Here is a 25,288-nt window from a genome sequence, read left to right as displayed (position 1 = left end):
AACTTGGACACCATATTGACATCATCCGAGTTTCCCAAAATTGCTTAAAGGCATAAGTAGTATTGGTATGTAAATGTCCCAGTTTTTTTGATTCAAACGTCTTCAAAAACATAAAGTGGGGAAATTTTTATTCTGATTTGTCAGTGGGATTTTTAAAAGTTTATTTTTATAGTGTTTGTGAATATCTGGTTTCATCTGTATTTGGTGTTTACCAATTATTAGCTCTTCATAAGAAAATCTGAATATTTAACAGCACCCCTATTAAAAAGACTTAGATTTTAATAATTCATTCAAAAAGTAGCGCAAACAAAAAACAACTTCAGGGTATAATAACCAGCAGTCAGTTTTAGGAGGCTAGGTCCTCGGGTGAGTAATTCATGACTTCCTGTTTCCCTGGAATATAAAAATTGCGGCACGTTTCATACGCTCGAAAATGGTAAGGATTACATTAAAAAAGAAAGCTAATTATTAGTCATAATAATAGCCCTCCTAAAACCACGGAATAAATAAAACCCTAAAAGCGCACGCGGTGTCAGTATGCCCCCTAGTGGACGGCGTATGAAGCGTGTGCTCCACTGTACCGCTCTTTACCCTTGAGGGACCGCGCGCAGGTGACGCGGGTTCACTCGACCTATCCTGGGGCATGGCTGAAATGAAACCTAAAATTAAAAACTCAGATGTGGGCTGTAGTTCCTACGTCAAGAAACGACATAAAATCACGATACAAAATTGCAAATACGGAATCTACAGTCAGCAGATACCTGAAGGCAGACAACACTGGATGAGGATCCAAAATGACCATATAAGGAGAACAAACATGAGGTGAGCTGCAACAAACTTTTAGTGAGATTATAAAACTGCAACCAACTTTAACCCAAAGATGTCAGTAAAATTGAAGGCTTCTGCGTCACGACGTAGACATGACACAGCAGCGGTTCTTAGAACCGCCAAAAACCGTCTTTTTCAGCACAGAGGGATTTTTTTAGCATTGTTTAAAAATAAATTTCTTGTTCATGAAAATGCTTTTACACATGTAAAAGCATTTTTATTGCTTTCAGTTGATTCTGTCATGAAATAAAATGTCCTGGCAGTGTTTTTGTAGCCTTATAGCACTAAAGTTATGCAAGATTAAAATGCTATGCTAACCTTTTTCCCCTTTCAGATTACAGGGATTAACTATACATGTTCTGCCTCTCTAACACAATAACTAGTAGCTCTATGCATCAAGATTATTTGAGCCTGAACAATTTAACACCTGGGCTTCCTCAGAGACGTGTGCTTAGCGTCCTAACTTTTTTCTTTTTAATTCAAATCTTTTTTTTTTTTAGTGCTCTGCATCAGAACAGATGTTCAGAATACTTTCCATTCATAGCTGGCATTTCATTTTTAAGATGTACAGTACCTCTAAAAAGTTTTAACTCCTTTTATTGCTTTGACAAACTGAAAATGTAGCTTTTGACAGAAAATACCAAAAATATCCTTTAACATTAAAGTAAAAACTGGTTTATGCAAAACAACAACGGGGAGAGGGGGGATAAACAGTCAAAACAGCAAGCCTCTTTATGAAATCTTCAAGAGTAAACAGTGCAACTTTTATTGATTTGTTTTTCTTAAGGAATCTATGACACAGTGCATGTCCCAACATTACAATAGTGACAGAGGCCATACAGGCAATTTTAGTAATGTTTTGTAGAAAACATGTTTAAAAAAAAAAACCCAAAACAAACAAAAAAAACTGTTATGGGTCTAAAGAAGAAGAAAAAAATAAATCAAAGAAATCTCAGGATCTTCCATGCGAAAACGGTGAAGTTTAGTTTTTCCTGTGAAGAACCGAGACGTTAGAGCAGGAACCAAGTGGAAGATTTGCCTCAGTACGGCAGTGACACGGTCCAGGTAATGCTTCAGATGTACGCTTTAAGACATTCTTGATTTTTCACTCCTTCATTCTTGTTGAATAATTTACCCATATTGATCGCCTGTTCTTTTTCCACGGTAATGCTAAATAACTCGTGATTCATTCAGAAAAAATACTCAACATTCTTCTTTGGTTCAAGCCCTGCTTTTCTATGAGTTTGCCACAAAAAGACAGAAAAAAAAAACAAACTTTCCATCAATGCTCTGATGATGCAAACAGACGCGACTCAAACTTCTGGAAAAATTACTTCTGCTAATATGACCAAGTGTTAATTTAACCTGAAGCAGCACATGACTGAATTTAAAGTAAAAAATGTGTGTGTGTGTGGGAAAAAAAACTAACTTTAGATGCAACTTGATCATGTTTCCATCAGAGAAACTACAGTTTGATGACAGTGACAGGTGGGAGCGGCCCATTTGGTGTGAAAGAACGAGCAAGAAGCAGAACCAAGTCAAGATGTTTCACCATCAGCAGAAAACCCCCCAAAAAACTCAAGATAAAAAATAAATAAAAAAAAAGTCCTGGCAGCATTTAGTTGACACATCTGACTGGCTGTTTGGTAAAAGAGTCGATCATGAACTCTGACGTGAGAAACAGGCCCAGACAAGCTCACCTGTTCCACATGTACTCTGCAAGTTTCCATTCAGGAAAACACATCAGGACAGTCTCTCTCTTTTTTTAACTAAGTGCAGCAAAGCCTCTGCTCGGCTCACATCCGTGTACAAAATTCTCTCAAACTAGCATCATTTCCAAGTAAAAAGGCACAGACACATGGTTTTGCATGACTTAAATCCCACCGGAAAACATCGAACCTACAAACATGACGTGTAACCCATTTCATTCCCCTCCCCACTACTTCAACCTGTGAAGAAAAATAAACTGGCTAGAACTCGAGGAAGTTAATCCAGCGGCTAGAAGTGCTCAGAAAAGTTATTTAATCCCTTTTTTTTCTTTTTTTCTTTGAGTCATTATTACAAGCGAGAAGCAGAGTGAGACTCTTTGCCACCTTCAGGTTCAGACTGGAAGGAGCTCCTCATCACCCGCAGAGGGCGCTACTGACAAATCACCGGGCTAAACTTTTCCTCTTTATACTCTTTGCTCTAGTAAGAAAATAGTGGAAGGATAAATGAAAATATACAGTTATTAATACAATAGAATACAGAACTATGTTAAGGATGATTGTATTAAAAAAAAAAAAAACATGTTGATTGTATCTCCCTTTTCAACACACATTTGTTTTCTTGCTTTAAAGGCAAAAGGAGGTAAAGTGTATAAAGAAGGCAGCCTGTTTGTCGGTCAGAGGGCCGGCCGTTAGGCGATGGCTTTCGCTTCGGGCAGGAACGCCTCCCAGTACTTGATCAGCTGGAAAAAACAAACACACGCATCAGTAGGTGCGTTTTAATGGTGCAAACCATTAGAGTCAGTCATACGCCCATTCATAAACCATTTTTGGGATTTTAATAATTATTTCCCCATGTTGATATGATGATTGTGTCAGGGCACCTGCAGGTTTCAACAAGTCAAATTTAAGACTTTTTAAGGCCACCTTGAATGAAATTTCAGACCAAATAACTATAAATATAGGGACTAGTTGGGAGATCCGGCTGTACGACAATCAAGCAAAGCAGAAACTTCTGTCGTCTGCTTGTGGCTTTAAGAAATGGCTTCTTACAACCTTAAAGGTGATTAGTGCCAAGCTCAAAATTTCATTTTATTTTCCACAGTACACACCTAGAATCATGTAGGCGTGTAGTAAGAAGTAAGCTAACAGCTTCTGTTAGCAACAGAAGTAAGCTGGTGGTGAAAATTAATGTTGTCCAACTAACAGGCGATAAATTGGACCCATGATAGACGCCAAAAAAGCAAGCTGGCTAATAGTTAGCTAATAGCAGCTAGTTAGCGGTAGCCTAAAGATATCTGGAAACAACTCAAACTTTTGCCTGACGGAAGACCCGTCACAAAAAAAGACATCAATAAATAGTCCTGCCACAAGTAGATTTAAGACGTGTTTAGGTAATTTAAAGCAAACTTATTTTTAAACGGGCCTTCCTAAGTGTCTGCAATAAAGACATAACTTTTTAAAGACATTTTAAGGCCTTAATTTGAGATGCTTTACTAAGCCTTTAAACGTATAAACTGGTGTGAATTTATTGTCATTTTCTCTTCTCACTATGAAAGATCCAAATTGGAAGTGTGTTCAAATTGGCTACAAAAATGGAGTAGTTTAGGTTGAAAGGACAAATATTAGCAGTAGTTTACAAATGCATTTTAAGCTATAGGTGTAATTTTGCCCCCTTTTTTTCATTAGAAGAAAAAAAAATTATGCATTTAAACTATTCTTAATTAAATTAATTCTTGAGTCCAAACTGAATTCAGAAATCATGGCGGTGATGAGCGACAGACTCACCTGCTGCTGGGACTGAAGCAGGGATTCCAGGTACACGATTATCTGTCTCTTGAAATTCTTGGTCTTTTCTTTCTGTTAGTGATTAAAAAAAAAAAAAAAAGATTATTCGTGTTTAACTGATCGAGTCGGAGAGTTTGGAAAGAGACGAGTCAGACCTCGAAGCGGACAACTTCCTTGCGCACAGTTGCAGAAACTCTCTCAAAGTCTCTCTCGTACTGAGTCACTTTGGCCTCCCACTGAGGAAAAACGACGACGAATGGAGTCTGATACACAGCAATACTCAACAAATCCAAAAGGATAACAACAGGATGTAGGGCTGGGTGACAAATCCATCTTAATTAGATTTAATTTCTGGAACATTTTTTAGTGTTGGGGTCCAGTGGGCGTTACCTCGGCGATCTCCTCCTTGGCCAGCTGCAGCTTGTCCGGCTTGTTGGCCCACAGCAGCTTGGCCTCCATCTCCCTCTTCTTCTGCAGCATGGCCTGCGCATCCTGCCAGCGCTGCCACGCCTTCATCCTCTGGTCGAACGTGCCCTGCGAGGCGGCAGATGCCGTCAGAGTCACAGTCACCTCTCAGCAGCGTTTCGTACCGTGACGGGTTTCCTGGCGTACCCTGACCGCTCCCAGCAGGCGGATGAAGTCCGCGATCATCTCGGCGAAGCTGAAGGTGTCGTTGGCAGCCTGGTCCTGGTGGAGCTGCTCCATCTTGTCCTCCACCTCGGCCAGCTGTGACAGAGCGCGGGACAGCGCCGTGTTGTCCTCGGCGCTACCCAGCATGGCCGCGCTCTTGGCGAAGCTCGCCGTGTTCAGGGACAGCTCTGGAGGCGGGAAACCACACGACCGAGTTACGGTTACGCTCTGGAATCAGAGAGACTTGAAAAACAACAACAAAATAAAACTTTACCTTTTCTGTGAACAACGAGCGACTCAACCAGAGCGTGGAGCTTCCTGAACTGCTGATCTGCAGACTCAACCTCCTGCAGCTTCTCCTCAAACCACTGCAGGGAAAAAAATACATACACCAAAGGGTTTTAACACTTTTCCCAATTAAAAAATACTTTATTGATCCCTAAGGGATTTTAAATGTTGCTGTGAATCACATTAATTCAGGATTCTTCAAAGAGTTACTGTAGGTAGGGATGGTTGTAAGCAGGAAGGATCTCCTGTAGCAGTCTGTATTACAGCAAACCTGAAGAATCCTCTGACTAAAGACTCATTATTCTTGATCATAAACTTTTATATAAGATCTTATAACTCAATATGTCAGCATAAACATCGGTATCACTTTAAAAATATCGGTATCAGTCCAGTAAGTGAAACCAGGCCAATATTAACGTCTGATGTTCATTTCCATCTCGTTTCCATTCCCGAAACATAAATGTCACCATGTGGTGTTTGATAGATACACACTCTCACCTTTAAAAACAGCTTATTGGCCGTAGCTGAAGATTAGTATTGGCTAGTAGGAAGCAGTTTTCAGGTTGGCAAAGAAAACGCGTCCTGTCTTTAGAGCGCATCATGTTCAAATATTGAGAAGAAAAAATAAAAAGTTTTATCTTTACCTGCTAAAGCATTTGAGTTTAAAACATGAATATCAAACTATTTAACAACTGTTGGCTCTTCATTTTGTTCATGACTCCTCAGTTTGTACCTTAAAGTGAACCTGATGGGATTTGCTCACTCTACAGCATTAAAGAAGGAGAGGAAAACAAAACGGGTCCGAATCAGAAGTGAACGTTTGCGACTCGAACTCACCACATCCGACTCGTTCATCTTGATGGTCATTTTACTGACGGCGTCTGTTGCCTTGGTGAGCATCTTAAGGAAGCCGGCGCCGCTCAGCGCCTGGGTGCTGACGGCTCTGGGCAGCTGAGAAAACAAGTCATAACTTTATCAAAACCCGAGACGGATAAAGAGAATATTCTGAGCTAAAAGGGAGGAAAACAAATCTCTGTCCTGATCTTTCAATATTAACCAAAAAAAAAGAAGAACCAGACTGGAAAAAAAAACCTAAAGATGCTGCTTACTTCCTCTTTCTCCAGAAACTCTCTGACATCAGGATCCTGCAGCAGCATTGGGTGAGTTACTACTCTCTGGAGATACCTGTGGAAACAGAAAACTCAACTTTCTGCTTTGCAAATTCAAAAAGAATAAAAATAAAAACTCCTGATAAAATATTAAATATTATCATCCGTCCATGCAGTCAGACCGTCATACCTTTCCAAAGCTCCTCTTCTCCTCTCAAGAAAGTCTGCTGATGACGAATCTTCCTTTCCCACCTTCATCTTTGTCATTCCTGCACCAGAAAACAAGTATTCACACCTACATCCGTCCCACTGTTACAGCCACGACATGTCGGTGTGACCAAACCCAGCTGAAAACCAGAACATTTTTAATCCATTCTACACATTTGCAACTGAATGCAAAAACGGATCCCATTTTCATTGTAATTGGTGTTTTTGTAAAATTGTGATCGTATCGATTTGTGCTCACTTCACAAGTACGCACTACGCTGCTGGTCAGTCGCATCAAATGCCAATCAAATCATCTCTGAACCGTAGATCTGAACACAGATCAATATCGATAAAGTTAACGCTACCTAGGAGGTTTTTTTCTGGCGGCGGAGGAACGATCAATCCATTCGGCCCGTGTTTTTCGGAGAGCTTCTCGTAGAGGCCAAGGAAGTCGCTGAAGCGTCGCCTCACAGTAAACGTTTTGCTGCGGAACATCGGCAGAGAGGTCTGGAGAAAGAAAAACAAAACAAAAAATACATCAATGTAGAAATCTGTGTTTCTATAACAGTTTTTCAAGGGTTTTCCTCTATTGTACTATCATAATCTCCTTAGATTTAAAAAGAAAATTTAATGTCAAATCCACAGGCTTTTGGTTCATGTTTTCACTGACGACCACACTTGCGCTAATCGGCAGAGCTAATGTTTTGAGTTAGCATTTTAGCCAACTTTGAAAACATTTAGAGTACTCATCTTACCCCAAATGAATTTTTCCACATAATTTCTAAAGCACTAATTTACTTAAGTTTCAGCTGAATAAAGTTCAACATTAATTATCGACTCTTAAGAATTGTTCAAGTAGTTATATGTTTATATTCACTCTCTTATTTTGAAGTGGGTGAGCACTGTCTATGCAGAAGCCGTTTCCTCTCACAAAATGTTTAATCTCTATCCAGAATGCAACAGTTAAACAGTATAAAATCTCCTGATGTGCTTTCTGACCAAAACCCTGCTGTGGTGAATTAGGCAAAATTAACAAGAGTTAGCAAAGCTCAACAACTGTATGCATCACTTTCTAACTGTTGAGATGGATGTGCAATAACAAATTTGAACCAGAAGAGGGCAACGTAATATATTGTCTCATTGACAACGTGGTTTAGCTTTCACTAAATTTGATTCCTGGCCCCGGTCTTTGTGCATGGAGTTTGCATGTTCTCTCTATGAATGCGTGGGTTTTCTCCAGGTACTCCCGTTTCCTCCCACAGTCCAAAAACACGACTGTCAGGTTAATTGGCCTCTCCAAATTGCCCCTAGGTGTGAGTGTGAGTGTGTGTGTGCATGGTTGTTTGTCCTGTGTGTCTCTGTGTTGCCCTGCGACAGACTGGCGACCTGTCCAGGGTGAACCCCGCCTCTCGCCCGGAACGTGAGCTGGAGAGGCACCAGCAGCCCTCTCAACCCCACTAAGGGACAAGGGTGTAAAGAAAATGGATGGATGGATAAATACCATATTGCTGTAGCGCTTTAGCATTAGCAGAACTAATACTAATGATTATCGCTTTAGGGTTAGCGCAGCTAGCTTGTTAGCTAGTGGTGTCCACCACAGCTCATTTCATACCTGTGTTGATACTTTATAAGCCATGTAGGCGTTCATGCCGTCCCCTAGAAGAAAACAAGAAAAATCAAACTGTCTGCTAAATCAGAGGATTTGTCAAGCTTTGTTGAAAGAAACAAATGCTCCTCACCTATTTTCTCAGGGTCTTTAACAGAGACATAGATGTCAAACTTATCTTCAAGTTCCTCTTCCTCCTCTTCTTCCAGCTGAAACAAATTATAGACAAGAGTGAAACCTTGTCCCAGCTGCTTCTTCCTCCAACAGGAGGAGCCAAGAAGAGAGTCCAAATGGATTTGTCGTCCATTTGGAAGATTTGTAGGACTTTATGTAAGTAAATAAAGGTTTGTGTACCTCTTCCACGGCGGCCGACTGTGGCTTGGCGAGGCTGGTAGCGGCTGAGACGGAGGTGGAGGCAGAAGCAGGCGGTTTGGTCGTCGCCTCTTTCCTTCTCTCGCTCCTCGGACTGTCCAGGGAAAGCTCCACTGTTGCTTCTGTCAGACGAAGAGAGAAAGCAGACGAAAAAAAGAGGCTGAAGTTTGAGCTCTACGCATTTACCGGGAAAAATAAAAAAAATTAACAGTCTGCCCACCTGAAAATATATCAGAGTCCTCTTCGGGAGGTATTCCGTTGGTTTTGGAGCTAAACGGTCTGGCGTTTGGCACCGTGCCAACCGCCTCCTCAGTGAAGATGTGAGCATGTTCTCCCGCTGAAGCCGGGGCGGATTTCTCCTTCTGCTCCTTACCGGCGGCTTTCTTTGAGACGGCGCCCAGCGGCTCACCGAACAGGTCCTCGTCCGCTTCGCCAAAGAGGCTCTTCTGAGGCTGCTTGGTGGGTTTGCTAGATGGAGCTCCGGTGAAAATGTCGCTTCCCTCGTCATCGAAGAGGTCGACCACAGCGCCGCCGGGTTTGTGGGCGTTGGAGGCGGCAGTGGCCGACGGATCGCTCAGGAGGTCTTCCAGAGGGTCGGTGACCTTTGCACTGGCAGGTGGCTGCTGCGAGCCGCCGAGGTCCATGACTGGAGCGGCAGAAGTCGCTTCCTGTTCAGCGGCACTTCTTGATTTTTCATCGGCGAGTAAATCTGTTGCGCCACGGCTTGTTTCACCCTTATCCGCCGCCGCTGCTTCCACTGTAACATCCACTTCCTCTCTTTGTGCTGCAGCTTCACTTCCCAGAATGTCAACAAACTCATCCGGGGCCTTGTCCGAAGGCTTCCCCGCTGTGACGGCTGTGTCGTTTGTCAGGTTCTCGAAAAGCTCAGAGGAGGGTTTGTTCGTCGAGCTGCTGAGGGGCTCAATCAAAGGGTCACTCAGGAGGTCAACGAGCGGTCCGGCAGGTGCTGATGGGCTCTCCTTTTTGGCCATGGGCGTATTGGTCTGGAGACAAAGGAGAGGCATTGTTATCCATTAATCAAGTTTATAAAGTCATCAGTTTTGGAAAGTCTGGATTTTTTTTTCCACCAGTCGTTGAATTTCCATACGTCAGAGTGACGCCGGCATGACGAGGGCCGCCATCTTGTTTTAAGTGTGTGTTTTACGGCTTCTATTTATTTGGATGTTGAATCCAGATCAACTCTACTGTGAAGCATTAAGATGGTTGATTTTTTATTATTTAGTTATGACAACAGAGTTATAATACTACCTGAACTCCTGCACAAAAAGATAATAAAAAAAGACATTTAAAAAAATATATCCCGAGCATGCTGTGATGGTATAGATCAGTTTTATGGCTAACACTGATGTAGCCGCAACACTACGGCTACATCAGCTGAGTGGAAAGATACAACACAATCTTTCCACACATCAGCAACAAATTATCATCAGTAGCAGGACTTGGACACAATATTCACGATTGTTTCAATTACGAAGAAAAACTGACTGTGCTGGTCACATCACATCCTCATGATTATCAAATCTTTTTTTTCCATTAAAAATGACCTTTTTTGTGTGGTAATTTTAAGACTTCTGGTAAAATTGTCTCTTTATTTTGCTAATATGAACAAAATTTCTCGTAGCCTTGATGCTGGGTTGTACAACTCCCAGAAGAGATGATTGAAATAAAAGCCACTTTTTGAAAATATTTGCTGTCATTTGCAATTTATTTTAAGAGAAGAAAAAAATTTTAATCAGAAATCAAATCTAGTCTGAAAAAATATGATTTTTTTAAAGCCATATGACCCAGTCCAAGGCATTATCATTATCATAATTTCCTCTAAAAATCAATTTAGAATGAAAAAAAGCAATATTCAGCACATTCCACCCTTCATGCTTTAATCATTTATTCACTGCATAAGTATGTATTTTTAATGTGACAGAACAGCACAAAGTGGAGCATAATTGTGGAAAGGAAAAATTATGCATTGAACTTTCAGCTTTTAAAGTGCAATATGCACATTTTCATCATTACTGGGACACTAAATCTACATAACCTGCAAATGGAGTCCCTTGACTTAAAGCTCTGGCTTCTTTCAATACTGTGAGTAACTTCACTGACAAAAGAATGAGCTTCATTTCAGCAAAAATGACACACACACACAGTTTATATGAACGTCTTGTTTTCGCACAAGGTGTGTTGCTCTAATATTACTTTCCATTTGCTGAAGCATTTGGAGGCCAAGTGAAGCTACAGTAAACAGTAGATATTGTTACTGGGTCTACTTTACCCTGTTCTCACACATATACGTTACCTACTGGAAGTAATGGTTTCGTATGTTTTATGCTGGGAAAAAAAAAAAAAATCAGATTTAGATTTTTAGAAGTTATTTATTTTTTTTACTTTAAAATAGCTACATTCACACATCGCAAGTGAAATTTGGCCCAAGTCAAATCTCACTTTTGGCAAAAAATGACCTAGGACTGTATTTTAAGAAGTTGATTACATAACTTTAAATTTTTGCCCGTCTGGTTACATCAGATTTAAATGTTAAATCAGGTGTTATTTTCACATTATCTTCAGTACACTTCTCTTTTTAACCAAATACCGTTTTAGTCTTATGTGAGAGATTTCTTGGACGGATGCTTTTACTTTTACTTGCATACATTTATGTTGAAGTAATGCTACGCTAAAGCCAGGTTCTTGGAGTGGACAAATGCGACACAAATCAGATTTTGTTTGCCTATACCTGATTTTTTCTTGGAAGTCTGAACGACCCAATTTCAATCTTTTCACAGAAAACAAAAAAACTAGGAGAAAACCTAGCTTAAAAGGCTTCACTTCAGATTTGAAGTTGAGATAATATTTCATAAACTATCCTGCTTTAAATTACTCCACAACTTCATGTCTGAACTGTTGTGTCTCTACAGATCAGGCGTGTTCATAATGAGGATGTGCTGGACTCCAATGATGAATTTGGTGACTTTTGAAGGCCGTTGGTTTTACTGGATTTAATTTAGCAGCATCAGCATAAAAGTGTCTGAACACAATCGCATGACACATTTTTTCAGTCAAAGTTCAGACAGTAAATCTACATTGGAAGCTGTAGCAATGCTTGTAAACTGATATTTATCCCTTCTCAGCCTGAGATGCTTTGCAAAGAAAAATTTGCAAAAAGGTTTCACAGTCTGTGTAAAGCTGGTAGGGGCGTACCATAAAAAGGCAGCTGGAATCGCAGTGAAAGTTGGTTCTATGATGTAATGACTCATCCCAATAAAACATACAAATGTTTGTGACTACAGTAAAATAGACCATTAAACCACTCTGTTTTAAGTTTTTAACCTAATGGATATTAAGAGGTTGGGTTGAGAAACTATCACAAAACTACAGAGCAACTTTGTGAATGTTAACTTTTTAAAATATTTTATATACAAAAGTTCTGGGCAGAACCTTTGTATTCACGCGTTTCTGGTATGCCAGTAAATCTGACGTACAAACAACATTCGCAAAAACCAGCAATGGACAACAAATGCACTTCTCTTGACCCACTGGAGATTAATTTCAGCTTCAAAAACTCTCTTATGGGACTTTGGAAAAGACTACTGTAGTGTTCAAGTTGTGCTAAAAGGAGTTAGCCTATCAGTGAAGCCATTCTAGCCTAAAATAACATCTCAATGCTGAAGTGTTGGACAAGGAGAGACGTCCCCAACGCAAATAAAGTCCGCATTTCTAAAGATACTCCATAAATGATCAGAGGTACTTATTGATTTAAGTTTTTAATTTATAATTGACTTTATAATTGGTGTTCAGATATTAATCTTCCAATAACATAATTATCAAGTGATATTTTCACATTTTCTGTCAACTTTAAAAAATATTTTTACTCAAAAACACAATGGGCCGCTGGATGAACGCCCCAACCACCGGGCTTAGCAAGTTTTGTGGGAGAAACCTTGTAAAAACAAATATTTTTGTTGTTGAGCTCACGTGTTTACTTATTCTGTAATTAGGCAGCAAAACGGGTTTTTGAATTGAAAGTTTATTTCTGTCAATACAAGGTTTTTGATTAAAATGCGATTAATTAGACTCTGCAATTAACTCGATTAAAACTTTTAATCGAGTCCCCCCACTACTTTTATTAAACTATAAACACGTGCAGTCGATGTTCGGTTTTTAGCGAAATGTCAGACAGTTTGGGAAGCTGCTAACAGAAAATAATAATAATAAAAACAAGAAAGAAACCGCCGTCAGTGCTCCTGGAAAACTGGGTGTAGTTGCAAATAATTCTCCTCTTAAGCAACGCTGATTAAATCGTTCAACCACACGGATGTTTCCATCTAATGCCTGCCTAGGATAGATTGTCTCCGTGTACAAACAGGATTTCTGCTAACTGAAACATCCAAAAATGCTGACTGATGTCCTCCCTGCAACGATGAGTCAAACTCTGGGAGGGGAGAGAAAGGAAAAAGAGAGAGAGGGGAAAAAAGTCACTGGCAGCAACTTTCCAGTTTCTCCTCTGAACTTTGACTGAAAACATCCGGGTTCTGACCATGTGACCGCGATAGTCCTCACATGACAGGAGGAAGTGTGAGCCAGTTTTACAATTCTACCCTGCACACTGAATTTAATCTACAAATATGCAAATAAAAGTCTCTGAAAAACATCAGACAGAGAAGCACAGTCTGTTCAGACTGCTAACTTCACCCACGCATGGGTAAAACCGCACACCCGAAAGTCAAGTTTACTCCCAAGTTCACTTTGGATAGTGGAAGTAGCTGTGAATACCTTCAACTTAAAAAAGCCACATATCAAACCACACAGGAAATTTAGCGTGAGTTAGCACGCTGTTCAAATCACGGATGATATGTAACTTTTAGGAAGAAGTAGCCCTTTTTAACTTCATGCAACTACAAGCTGTCTGAAGGCTGAGCTTCTGCACCGAGCATAAAAATGAAATTACCGTGACAGCTACGAGTTTAATATCAGCAGAGAGTGATGCGTGTTAACTTTAATGTTTCCAGAAGGACTGAGTAGATAAATGTTGGTCAGCGTCGACTAAAACTTCTCCTGAAAACCTCCCCGTTAGCTCCCCCTGGTTACCTCCCTGTTGATATCAGCTAGCCTTATCGCAACGAGCGTCAGCTCCAAGGAAACATACCGCGCTCAAGAAAAGTTCTTCCCCGTCGTCCTCGTCGCTGTCTCGGCCTCTGACTTCCTCGGAGTCCAGAGCATCTTGGTCCTCGGAATCCGGGAACGGAGGAGGACTGCGCTCTGAGCTGGTCGCCATCTTCGCTCGCTGTCTCTCTTTTTTCCCTTTTTTTAAACCCGAAGTGGAGGTAACGCTACCTCCTCTGCGTCCACGAAGCGCTTATTTGTTTGCGTGTCGCCCGAGAGTTAGCCGCTAACACCGAGGCCACAGCACCGTCACACTCCCCGGCTGTGCTTCTACTTCACCCCGCTGTCTGTCGCTTAGCTACACCGAGCAGGAGGAGCAGAGACGCGGCGCTCAGGACGTGTAAACCCCCGCTGCCTTTTACTTCCTGGTCCTCCTCCTCCTCCTTCTTCTTCTTCTGCTCGGGCAGGTTAGCTTCAGCGTTAGCCAAGTCGCTAGGCTCAGGTGTCATGAGACCCACACACAGCTGCAGCTAAAGTTAATTAATCCACCCACGTTGCCACGGAGACCACAGGCTGTCGGAGGGCAGAATGTCCCGTACCAATAATGGTGCAGATAAGGAGGCGCGAAGGCCGCTTCTCAACAAAAATCAGCTGGATCCAACCGAGCTGGACTCTGATGAAGGTAAAAGCCAACCAGAGGCTCCATCACTTCATCAAACTTTAACAAGGGGAGGAGAAGAGGGACAATCACATCTTTATAGAAACAAACAAACACATATTAGTCTCCATTGCTATTCTTAAACAATGTCTAATGAATGAGGTTCTAGAAAGTTCTGTAAGAGGTGACCAGTGGATTGGAGGAACTTGTTGATAACTTTTAAGTTCATGTTTTTATATACGAGCTGTTGATAATCAAAATACATGTTCGATACAACTTGATACCAAGGTAATATTGTAGCTTGGCTGAGTGTTGGACGATACAGATATTGACCCGATGCTGTATCAGCAAGAATCATATACTTTTATTACATAATTTGGAATAGTTAGCAAAAGCTTGATCATGTGATATTAACCAAACAGGAAACAACTGACCCATTTATTACTAACCAATGAGTCTGTGTGCAGGATACAAGTACTGCTGGGGCAGAGTGCTTATATCAGAAATTTTAAATGCAGACCACTATGATCTGATATTAATTTCTTTTTTTCTTTTTGAGGCCGACAATATCTAATTGTGATTCCCTTACCAGTGATTTTAGGATTGATATTGTGCCTGTTTTGGCACAGGTTTATATTTCACACATGTTTATTGTATGCTTGATAATAAATGCACAGGAAAGGTGTATAGCATACTTTTTTTTTTTTTTTTGCTTGTCGAGTTTTTTTATATTATAAAAAAATGCATTTCATTAAATTTCTTTTTGTTTTGTTCTCCATTAGTGGACAAATCTTGCAAAAAATAATACAAACTGAATTATTTCACAGTTTGTTTATTTTCAGAATCATCTTCATTTGCTCTCAATTAAGACATTTTAAATATAAATGTATAACAAAAGAGGAATAAAAAAAAAGGTTTTTCTTTCTTGTAAATGTGTGTGAAATTAACACTTTGACATCCTTACCTGAAAATAAAAATCTAAACAGTCAGTTATATCCTTTAGTCTGATCATTTGTAGGTTCTATTTTCCACACATCAATGAAAAAGTAGGAAAAATTGATGTTTTGCTGATTTACAGGTGAGGTGATTTTCGACAGAAGGTCCTCAGCCATCTCAGACGAATCTGGAGGGAGCGCAACAAAAAGACTCACTTATGAGGAGGCGGTCGAAGAAGCAGGTAATTTTTCTTTCTCTCTCTACTCATCCTGTCGCTGCGACACTCAGAACTGTTGTCTTGTCTGAGTGCCAAGAAGAATCACAACAAATTTACTTTTACAAGTGGAGCATTATAGCTTTCACTACATTGCTTCACTGGCTTTATTTTTCATATGTCCAGCTCTGGGGAAAAAAGGAAGAGCCCACTGCACCGAACCCCATTGAAAACCTCTTGGTTCTTCCACCAAATATTAATTTCTGGACTCTTCCTGAGTTAAAACATTAGTAGTGTCGTTTCTAAATGAATATAAACTTGTTTTCTTTTCATTATTTGCGGTCTGAAAGCACTGCATCTTTGTCGTTATTTTGACCATTTCTCATTTTCTGCAAATAAATACAAAAGTTTTGCTTGGAAGTTCGGAGAGATGTTGTCAGTAGTTCATAGTATAAAAAAAATAATGTTAATTTTTCTCAAACATATACCTATAAAAAGTAAAAAATAAAGATACGGATCATTTTCAGTGGTCTCGCTATAGAGCTATATATATATATATATATATATATATATATATATATATATACACACACACTCTAGAAATCTGCCTCTACACCTGCAGAAAGAGAGAAAAGAACCATTTACATATATCTGTGTTCATAATAAGCAAACACCAAAACATTTTGTGAAATGTCATATAGAGTCAAAATAAACGCTGCATTAATGTAACTCTATACATCTAGTGTATTATTGGACGTGAGAGGCGTTTGTTAAATTTGAGTAAGCGCTTGCGCTTGGATCTGATCCCTTATTTGTGTAACACAGACATGTTTGCTGACTGTGTGCATCTTGAAACAGTAAAGACTTTTATGGCTGCTGGATGAGGCTTTATTGGTTAATGTCTCTGTGCTTGTTCCCTGTTTGCTCTGGTTTTGTTCTCAGGTTTTGGTTTGTTCCACTGGCTCCTGCTGGCCGTGTGCGGCTGGGCCAACGCCAGTGACGCCGTGGAGATCCTCTGCGTGTCTTTCCTGCTGCCGACGGCGCGCTGTGATCTGCTGCTGAGCTCCTCGGACATGGGCCTGCTCACCGCCAGCATTTTCCTCGGTGAAGCATCGAATAAATCCAACAATCGCCTGATTGTTTAACAGTCCGAACGGTTGCTTCAGGCACTGCTTTGTTTTGATGAGCGCCGTATGAAGAACTCACTGAACAAACAGACCGAAGATCGTTTCTGATCTCAGCAGGGGCTTTTTCACTGTTATCTCATTTATTGTTTGAATTGTGCAACAGATGTTGCAAAACTCTGTTCTTGTTTGAACGTTGTTCTTCATTAACTTCCAAGCTGCTGCCTGCAGTAGGAATGTTTTACATTTGTTTAAGTTTTGTACCACATTCCCATTTTCCCGAGGAAACGAAACTACATTTTGCACTTTTATTGAAAAATCAGTAAAAAAAAAAAAAGTACCGCAAAAAATATCCCCTCTTCCAACACAACAAATGAATCTTTAATAAACTTGCACACAGATCAACAGTTACATCATATTCACTGTTAAATTTAATAAAGTCCAGCCCTTATCTAAGTGTTAAAATACAATAAAAGAGAAAAGGACAATAATTAACTTTCTGCTGCAGGATGATCTGAAAATTTATCATAGATGGATTGTGTAGGGCATTCAATTATGGAGCAGAAAGCGTGTTCCTCGTACAAGATTCAAAGAACATTTTGAGTCGATAAAACGTCCTCACAGCTACAATGTCTGAGAAAAACCATCAGCTTGATTTCAAAACCTTCAAAAGTAGCTCACAGAAAGCAGAAAGTCTCAAATCTAAATTTAAGAAATCTTTGGTTTTCTTCAGGCAGGAGTGAACGTTTGAGCATGGATCAACAGATTTTATGTAATTGTGTCTGGAGTTACTTCTGTGGTTTTTAGCAACATTGCTTCTGAGAGTTACAGTAACATGACTTACTGTAACTCATATTTTACTCATTAGTTACTTGTTTTGTTTCAGGGAAATATACCATATCCACTGTTGGTCACTGCTAACTTATGAGTCAGTTGTGCTAACCTTAAAGCACTAATCACAAACACTAAAGCACGACACCAACGCTGTATTTAGCAGAAGCTAATGCTAACATGTTTACTTCAATTCAAATTTTATCTGCTGTCTTCACCCACTTCAGTCAATAACCAAAACCTAAACGGAGATGTCAAACTTTATTCATCTGAAAATTTGTTAAACAGCCAAGTAAATTAGCACTTTAGAATTTAAACGGAAAAAACTATTTAGCGGAAGCTAAGTGTGCTAAATGTTTTCAAAGTTAGCAAAAGTGCTAAATGAAAAACTAGCTCTGCTATCAACATAATAGCATAGAAGTTTTCCACCGTGTCTTATTAGATTCGTCTGAAAACAGTCATGAAAAAAGAAGAGGAGCGACCAGTTTCTTTTAAATGTTCAAGTAAATAAAATTTTGCTTAAAATAAAAAAAAGGAAATGAAGTTTGAAATTGGCAGCAACCATGGATCAGTAGTTGATTTTTAACTGTACCAATGTAATGTTTTTATGTTCGTAGGAATGATGGTTGGCGGCTACATGTGGGGATACCTGGCTGACCAGAGGGGGCGCCGTAAGGTGTTGGTGGTGTCGCTGACCGTAAACGGGCTGTTCGGAGGGCTGGCCAGTGTGGCTCCGTGGTTCTGGCTCTTCCTCCTGCTGCGGTTCATCAGTGGCATCGGGTGAGCACTGGATACATTTGACATTTGAACAACGTTTGGTCTGTTCGACACAGTTCAAATGCCTAAAACGTTTTAAGCAAATCCATTTTTTAAGACAATAATTAAAAATGTTTAAGAAGCTTCATTCTTGCTTCCTTTGGCCTTCTTTTAAGCACCTCGCTGATATAAAAAATAGCACCCTTTGGGTCTTCTCTCTCTCTCAGTAACAACTGCCACACCGAAGAGTGGTGACCTGTGACATGTTCACTGATTGGAAAACTTTGGATTTGTGCTATGTCTTGTTGCATCTCTTGGACTTTATGAAGAAATTTTGAGACAGACCAGATCTGGCTGCAGGGAACAGAAAGGGGTCGAGCCAGGCGTCATACCAATATTTGGAAATAACACAATGGCACTCCAGAACAGCAGGGGGCCCAATACTTACGCTAGCCTTGGTCTCATGGTTGTCATTTTTAATCATTTTTAAATCCTTACTGATTCAGATCAGACTGGCATCAAATAAGATTGATCCACTAAACATTTGTTTATTAAGCTAATATAATGTAGATGTCAAAAGACAAAAACGTGAAATAACGGCTAACATAAAATAGTGCCCCCTGCTGTTCTGGAGTGCAATTCCACCATTTTCAAATTGTTTTCCCCAGTCAGATATACTTGGACATTTTCTTGGAAAAGTAAAACCGCAGAAAATGTTTAAAGCTCCATATTTACCTGTGCGTCCATCGTTAGACTAATTTTTTAAAATTTTTATTTGTATTGTCTTATGTTTTGCTCTGTAGGGTGGGTGGATCCATCCCTGTCATCTTTTCCTACTTCTCAGAGTTCATGCCCCGGCTGAGGAGAGGGGCCATGATCAGCGCTCTGGCCACCTTCTGGATGGCAGGAAACATCCTTGCTGCAGGTGGGAACACCAAACTGGACCAGGGCGAAAAAACAATATAAAAAAAAAATGGATTCAACAGGAAAAAAAAAAACTATAAAAGTATTAAAGATGGCTGCTTTCTATCTGAAAGGGCTAAAAAAGTAATTTAATGGACATATAGTGGAATGAGAGTGAGGTATTTTGTTTTTAGGTCTGGCCTGGTTGGTGATTCCCAGAACCTGGGCCCGTTTCTCTCTGGGAACGTTAGACTTCCAGAGCTGGAGGCTGTTTGTGGTGCTGTGCTCAGTTCCCAGCACCTCCTCCGCCATCCTCTTTAAGCTGCTCATGCCCGAGAGCCCAAAGTTCCTCATGGAGGTAACCGGGAGGGCAGACAAACGTTCGCCGACGCTTTTCCTTCAGAAGAGGCCTTTGACTCTCATTCCTGGGTTTGTTTTCCAGGCGGGTCGGGCAGAAGAGGCAATCCGGGTCTTCAGGTTGATGTTTGAGATGAACATGAAGGGAACAGAAAAGGCCTTTCCGGTACGCAGCACTAGCTTTGTAGCTTAGCTTATCTCTGCAAGCTAACTTTCTCTCTCTTTTTGAAGGAATTTGCTTTGCGTACAAACTCCAAGCCAGGAGGGGAAATCAAAGAGATCGGATCTGGCGATACAAAAAGAAAACATCTCATGAGTGTTTTAAAACAGGTAATGTTTAATTACAGGGCATCAGAATAAAAGGGGCTCGAAAAAATATTAATTTGTTTAAAAATTTTTATTTACCATCTTTACAATGAAGTCCTAATTTGTGACACATGGATTATCTATAATATTTTGTTCACTTTGTCTGTTACTAATTTTATTATATACATCAAACTCGCAGGGCTTGCTTCCCATTAAACAGATGTTCAGCGGCTCTGTCAAAGCCCGCAGCATTGTCCTGCTCATCATCTTCTACTGCATCTCGTTTGGGTGAGTTCAGGTCTTCTCTCTGCCAGGGTATCTGCGCATCCTGAAGAGGTCTCAGATTCATGTATGTAAAATTAAGGCCTTAAAATGTATTAAATTTGTTTAAAAATGTAAGTTGGCCTTAAATACATCTATTACAAGTCTTAAATTTTGTAGTGGCAAAATTAATTATTGTATATTCTGTGTAGAGACTTTTCTGTCAGGCAAAAGTTTGAGTCGCTCATTTTGTGACTCAAGGTGGTTGAGGCTACTGCTAATTAGCTACTAATACGCTGTTGCTAATCAGCTTTTTTTGTGTCTTTTATGGGTGAGTGTAAATTTAATATGTGATTTCCTTTTGTACATTTCTGTCACAATACAGGTCTTAAATTTAAGACCTGTACAATGGTCTTTAAAAGTCTTAAATTTTGAGTTTCAGGGTTTGAAAGCCCAGCTCTGTCCGGGGCTCCCTTCATGGGGTTTTTATGCATCTCCAGTGTGACTAAAACACACATGGGAACAACATTCTCTGTTGATTCTCTGAATCTGCAGCTGGGCACTGCATTACTACAAACCAAATCAAAATAAGAGATAAAGCCTGAAAGTTGTTTTTTTTAATCTTCTGCAGCCAGATAACGGCCAAGGCTAAGCTAAAAGATGCTACGTTGATCACACCAAAGCGTGATTATTAACAATGGCTGACTCCAGGCTGTTTTACTTACCTCACTTCCACCATGTCTTGTTTTATGTAGGTACTATGGGCTGTGGATGTGGTTCCCAGAGCTTTTTGCTCGAGTTGAGAGCAGCGGCGGCTCTCCCTGCGCCAACGTCTCTGTGCCGTCTGCACTCAACAACCAAAGCTGTTACCCTGTCAAGACAGCAGGTGGGCTGTTAAAGCAGGAATTTGACTTTACCTGGAGACTCAAATCTGCTTATTTTGCTTTACAGCAGAGTAGCAGACCACGCTGGTTTTTGTAGAATAAAAAATGGCAACTTGAAGGTAAAAGTCTAAATGCTTTGTGTCCAGCATGTGTGGGGTCTGCAGAGAGATGTTCGGTCAGACCAAGTTATTATTATTTTTTTCTTCTTTTTTTTTTTTGCTCTGCTAGATGAAATGGAGACAGAGGGGAATATTTCCCAAAACTCTGGTTATCTAAGAAGTCTTGTTTGCTGATGTGTGGAAAAAGAACAGATTTAGAAATTTTAGAAACGTTGCTCCTTAATTAGGCAGAAAAACCCAATTTTTGTCCGTTGAGCTGTTTGTCTCCAATGTTTATTCTATGGACAACTAATAACTCCATTTAGGTTTCTTCACTAGCGGAACAAGTCGGCGTCGGGCCGGGGGGCGGGGCCTATGACCGGGCCCCTCACGTATATCGCCTGCGCTGCTGGAAACTGTTGAGCGGGGGGAGGGGTGCAGGTTGGGACAGTAACTTACATATATCTTTCTGAACAGGCGAGGGCGCACTTTCTCCGTCTAAAATCAAACATTAGAGCGTCTTGAAACCATTCCTCCCTCCCTGGCACCTCCAGACCCGGGCCCCCTTCCGGCCCGGGGGCAGCCACCCCCCCAGCCTCCCCTTTAGCTCCGCGCCTGGGTTTCTTTCAGGTTTTGAATTACTGAGAATGAGTTGGGATTGTTTTTTGTGTCCTTTTTTCCTTTTTGTTTGTTCTTAATTTCAACTACTCCAGATTTATAAACAATCATGCAACAATTCTAAAAAAAAAAAAAAAAACACACAAGAAAAAAAGGTCTGTCTGGAGCGTTTGTTAGGAATGACCAAACTCAACAGGCAGAGCATAAACAGGCCGTTAGACGTATTTGTGTTGATCTCTGTAAATCAGTAAAGTTTAACTTTAAAACTGTAAAGTCGCCTTAGGCAGCTGGAGAAAGCTGAGAGAAAGAATTTAGCATAAACATGGTTTTAAAAAGCAGATGTAATAGTTGCTGTTTTGCAGATAAAATCCCAGGAAGTTGGATTCTCCTCTTTCCTTTCTGATCTTCTCACGCGCGCTTTCTTTTCCTCACAGTCTACATGGAGGGCTTCATCATCGCTGCATCGAACCTGCCAGGCAACATCTTCACCATCCTCATCATGGACAGCACCGGCGGAAAGATTCTGCTGTGTGAGTTTGGTTTTTATCAGACTGCTTGCCTCTTTATAAGGAAATCCTGTCAGCCCGCTTTAACAGTTTTCTCTTAAACTGCTTGCTTTGCTTTTTGCTCAGTCACCTCGCTCTGTAGCATCTGACATCCTAGCAACGGGATGTCTGCACATCCTTAAAAAGCACTAATTTCGTGTGTCTAAAATTAAGTTCTTTAAATACATTACTCAAAGGTTTTAAATGTTGTTGTGGCAGGGTTATTTAATCTTGTATATTTTATGATCATGTGATTTAGGCTACCGCTAACTAGCTGCTAAAATACCCTTGATAGCTTGCTGGCTTTTTTGCAGCTATCATAGCTAAGTGTAAATTTGTTGCCAGTTGCCTTGACAATTCGTACAACGTCAAATGATAGTTCGGCACAGAAAACAGTCGTTGCTGCTATCGCTACTAGCATTAATCTAAGAGCAACAACCTTTTCTTCCTCAATAGCTTTCCTTTCTTTAGCACATTTCCATCGTGATACAGGCTGTACTGATCTCAAAAAGTCTTCATTTTGAGTTGGTGAAGCCTAACTTGTCCCTGTTTGGTCCGCCGCTCAGCCTGCAGCCTGATCATGTCCAGCTTGAGCGTCTTCCTCATCTACGTGGTCCAGACCAAAGCCCAGAGTCTGGGTCTGTCCTGCGTCTTCAGTGGGGTCTCTGTGATCGCCTGGAACGCTCTAGACGTGGTGGGAACCGAGCTCTACCCGACCCAGCTACGGTAACCCGGCTCAGAAACGTCAGACTGCACAGATTGCAGCGGATGTTTTTCATGTGGTTTCAGCCAACACTGCTCCTCTTCCTCCTCCTCCCTCCCCAGATCCTCAGCCCTGGGTTTTTTCACCGGAGTGGGCCGAGTGGCGGCCATCATGGGTAACGTGGTCTTTGGGAAGCTGGTGGACTCCAGCTGCACCGTTCCCATCCTGCTGGTGTCGGCCCTGCTGCTCACAGGAGGTCTGGTGGCTCTTCTGCTCCCACAGACCAGGCAGACAGAGCTCACCTGATCGCTGACTTTGGTTTTTTAGAAACCCAAACGAAGTTCTTAAAGCTCTTAAAGTTCTCCAGACCCAAACGAATCTGGTGTTTCTGTTGCCTTCAGACAATTCTCTTTGCCTTTTAAATTCAGACTGCTGATATCAGATCTTGTGTTTTGGGGAAGCAAATCTGATTGCCTTTAAAAAAAATTTTTTTTTAACAATTTTAGCAAAAGAAAATATAAGAACGCTACTGAAAAATATATTTTCCTGACATGACAGGCCATCAATTGTGTGCACTTAAAGCAGAGGCGACATCATTGTTCCTACAGAAATTATTACCCAATGTTGGTGCTAGGACCCAAAAATCAGAAAAGAGCTTCCTCACAACTCAAACTAGGTCATAAAAATGATAATTGTAAAAGAATAGTCACGCTTCAATTGCTAAAACAGTTTAAAACGCTACAAATTGAGAAACGCAATATACGACGAGGCTAATGTTATTAATATCAAGGTGAAGCTCAGCAGATTTCCTTTTGCATGTGAAGCTTTATGGCTTTCCAACTGATGTAGATATGAAAAAGTTGATTCTAAATTGCTTTGAGTTCGTTTCAAATGCAAAGGACATGGAAATGGGGGGGGGCAAAGAGTGAAAAGGGAAAGAGAAAGTTAAGAATAGAGGAGAAAGAGAGAGAAGGATGGAGAGAATACAAGAAAACCCTAGAAGTCTTCTTCTACACCTGCAGAGAGAGAAAAAAACAAGAACCAAGAAACCTCAGGGACAAACAACATTCATATATTACAGCCCTGAAAATCACCCTGTACTAATTAAAAACTCAACAGGATGATAATGTTGGTATTCTCCGCTCAGCCTTCCTGTTATCTCTCTTCCCTCTCTCAGCCTAGAGGAGCCAAAGAAACCAATTTCTTTTTAAACAAATTCCTACTTTATTTGAATTTATTGTACTGGTACTGAAAATAGCTTTTATTCTTCTTCACATGGGAACAACTTCCACACCAGAGAGAGCTGCTGTTACTGTTAGCTGATCAGAAATAAAAATCAGATTTTTGAGTTGCCAACTGGCTGGTCTCCAGTTGGTGACCCAATGAAGCTGAAATTTGTGCATAATTTTATATAGAAACATCAGATTTTGAAAATGATTCAGGGATTACATATATGTTTGTTTTTGTCACTCAAACATTGTAAAGAATGTTTGATGAGTTTACGTGTCGTTTTTGTGTTTTTAGGAGAATATTCCACATTGATGTTTTACTACAGCGTTCTTTAAATATAACATGGAGCTTGAAGGTTACATGTTACATAAGCTGGTTGCTTTAAATTTCAGACCCGTGCTAATTTACAAGATGCCTCTTATTAATGTTCACTGAAATAATCAAAACAATCCTGTTGCTTTTAGAAGATTTTTAAAGTGCTCTTTTATAAATCTTTGTATATATATTTATATCTATGCAGTTGAATTCACTAAGTGTCTTTTGTTGAACAAAATAGTGCCATCGAATGAACAGAAATACACTAAATATAAATGGATGATTGAGTTAACGTCAAGCAGTTAGATTTGATAGTATATCAGAGCCGTTATTCATCTTCAAAATTGTTTTTTTTTAAAGATTTATATATAATTTGATTAGAGATGATTGAAATACTGATTTAATTGATAAACATTTTGTTTGACTTATTAAACTAGATGTGCTGGAAGAAGTCAGTCCCAACAGTTGCCACTGTGACGCAGCGTTTCTGCTAGCTTTCAATGTTCTCCTATGACAATCACTTGCTGCATTCCAAAAATAAAGGTACATTGACTGAAAGTTTGGGTCTGATACTTTTTTTTTTTTTGTAAAACATCAACGGTAGCACCTCTCATCAACAATAGTAAACTTGTTTATTTTTCCCACTATTGATTCTTTAAAGCTACATCACTAAATCGTTTTAGGCGCCATGACGGACGTCAGAAGTGAGGGACAGGACAGGAATATTGAACAGAGCGACTGAAATGGTTTTTCAAAGTTGTTTTTGTCATTTTATTCATGGCTTCTACTTGTTCGAGCTATAATATGTCTGTGAACGTAACACACCTGTATGGGGCTGATATGATAGTATTTACAAAAGTTGGAAATATCGAGCTTAGAAACCAACTCATACCTCCTCCC

At 40.3% G+C, this 25,288-nt stretch overlaps 2 protein-coding genes across 2 annotated transcripts; one reads left to right on the top strand and one right to left on the bottom strand.

Moving 5' to 3' along the window:
* Positions 1-1,409: 1,409 nt before the first annotated feature.
* Positions 1,410-13,827, bottom strand: snx1a (sorting nexin 1a). Its single transcript, XM_008411200.3, has 15 exons — positions 13,693-13,827; positions 8,755-9,538; positions 8,517-8,656; positions 8,296-8,371; positions 8,169-8,212; positions 6,922-7,063; positions 6,540-6,618; positions 6,350-6,425; positions 6,078-6,191; positions 5,227-5,320; positions 4,935-5,140; positions 4,713-4,856; positions 4,478-4,558; positions 4,323-4,394; positions 1,410-3,277 (listed from the first exon to the last, which is right to left on the bottom strand). Exons 1-15 carry the CDS (start codon positions 13,819-13,821, stop codon positions 3,227-3,229), a joined length of 2,232 nt encoding a protein of 743 aa, XP_008409422.2. The 5' UTR covers positions 13,822-13,827; the 3' UTR covers positions 1,410-3,226.
* A 371-nt stretch (positions 13,828-14,198) lies between these two features.
* Positions 14,199-24,946, top strand: sv2 (synaptic vesicle glycoprotein 2). Its single transcript, XM_008411199.3, has 13 exons — positions 14,199-14,331; positions 15,386-15,484; positions 16,400-16,561; positions 18,030-18,192; positions 18,972-19,093; positions 19,266-19,429; positions 19,514-19,594; positions 19,660-19,758; positions 19,934-20,022; positions 20,751-20,881; positions 22,030-22,125; positions 22,707-22,866; positions 22,966-24,946. Exons 1-13 carry the CDS (start codon positions 14,238-14,240, stop codon positions 23,147-23,149), a joined length of 1,644 nt encoding a protein of 547 aa, XP_008409421.1. The 5' UTR covers positions 14,199-14,237; the 3' UTR covers positions 23,150-24,946.
* Positions 24,947-25,288: the final 342 nt, after the last annotated feature.

Source organism: Poecilia reticulata, chromosome 6 (genome assembly GCF_904066995.2).
Source record: "Poecilia reticulata chromosome 6, P_reticulata-male-v2, whole genome shotgun sequence".
NCBI lineage: Eukaryota > Metazoa > Chordata > Actinopteri > Cyprinodontiformes > Poeciliidae > Poecilia > Poecilia reticulata.
The sequence above is the reverse complement of the archived record's forward strand: the minus strand, read 5'-3'. Positions and strand labels throughout refer to the sequence as shown.

Bases quoted from the DNA above. Each gene is read 5' to 3' on its own strand.
- sv2 (XM_008411199.3), top strand. From the start codon at position 14,238: ATGTCCCGTACCAATAATGGTGCAGATAAGGAGGCGCGAAGGCCGCTT. The intron at 18,193-18,971 runs GTGAGCACTGGA...TTTGCTCTGTAG, and splicing joins CGGTTCATCAGTGGCATCGG to GGTGGGTGGATCCATCCCTG. The intron at 22,867-22,965 runs GTAACCCGGCTC...CTCCCTCCCCAG, and splicing joins CTCTACCCGACCCAGCTACG to ATCCTCAGCCCTGGGTTTTT.
- snx1a (XM_008411200.3), bottom strand. From the start codon at position 13,821: ATGGCGACCAGCTCAGAGCGCAGTCCTCCTCCGTTCCCGGATTCCGAG. The intron at 8,213-8,295 runs GTGAGGAGCATT...GTTTTCTTCTAG, and splicing joins TAAAGACCCTGAGAAAATAG to GGGACGGCATGAACGCCTAC. The intron at 6,426-6,539 runs GTATGACGGTCT...CTGTTTCCACAG, and splicing joins AGAAGAGGAGCTTTGGAAAG to GTATCTCCAGAGAGTAGTAA.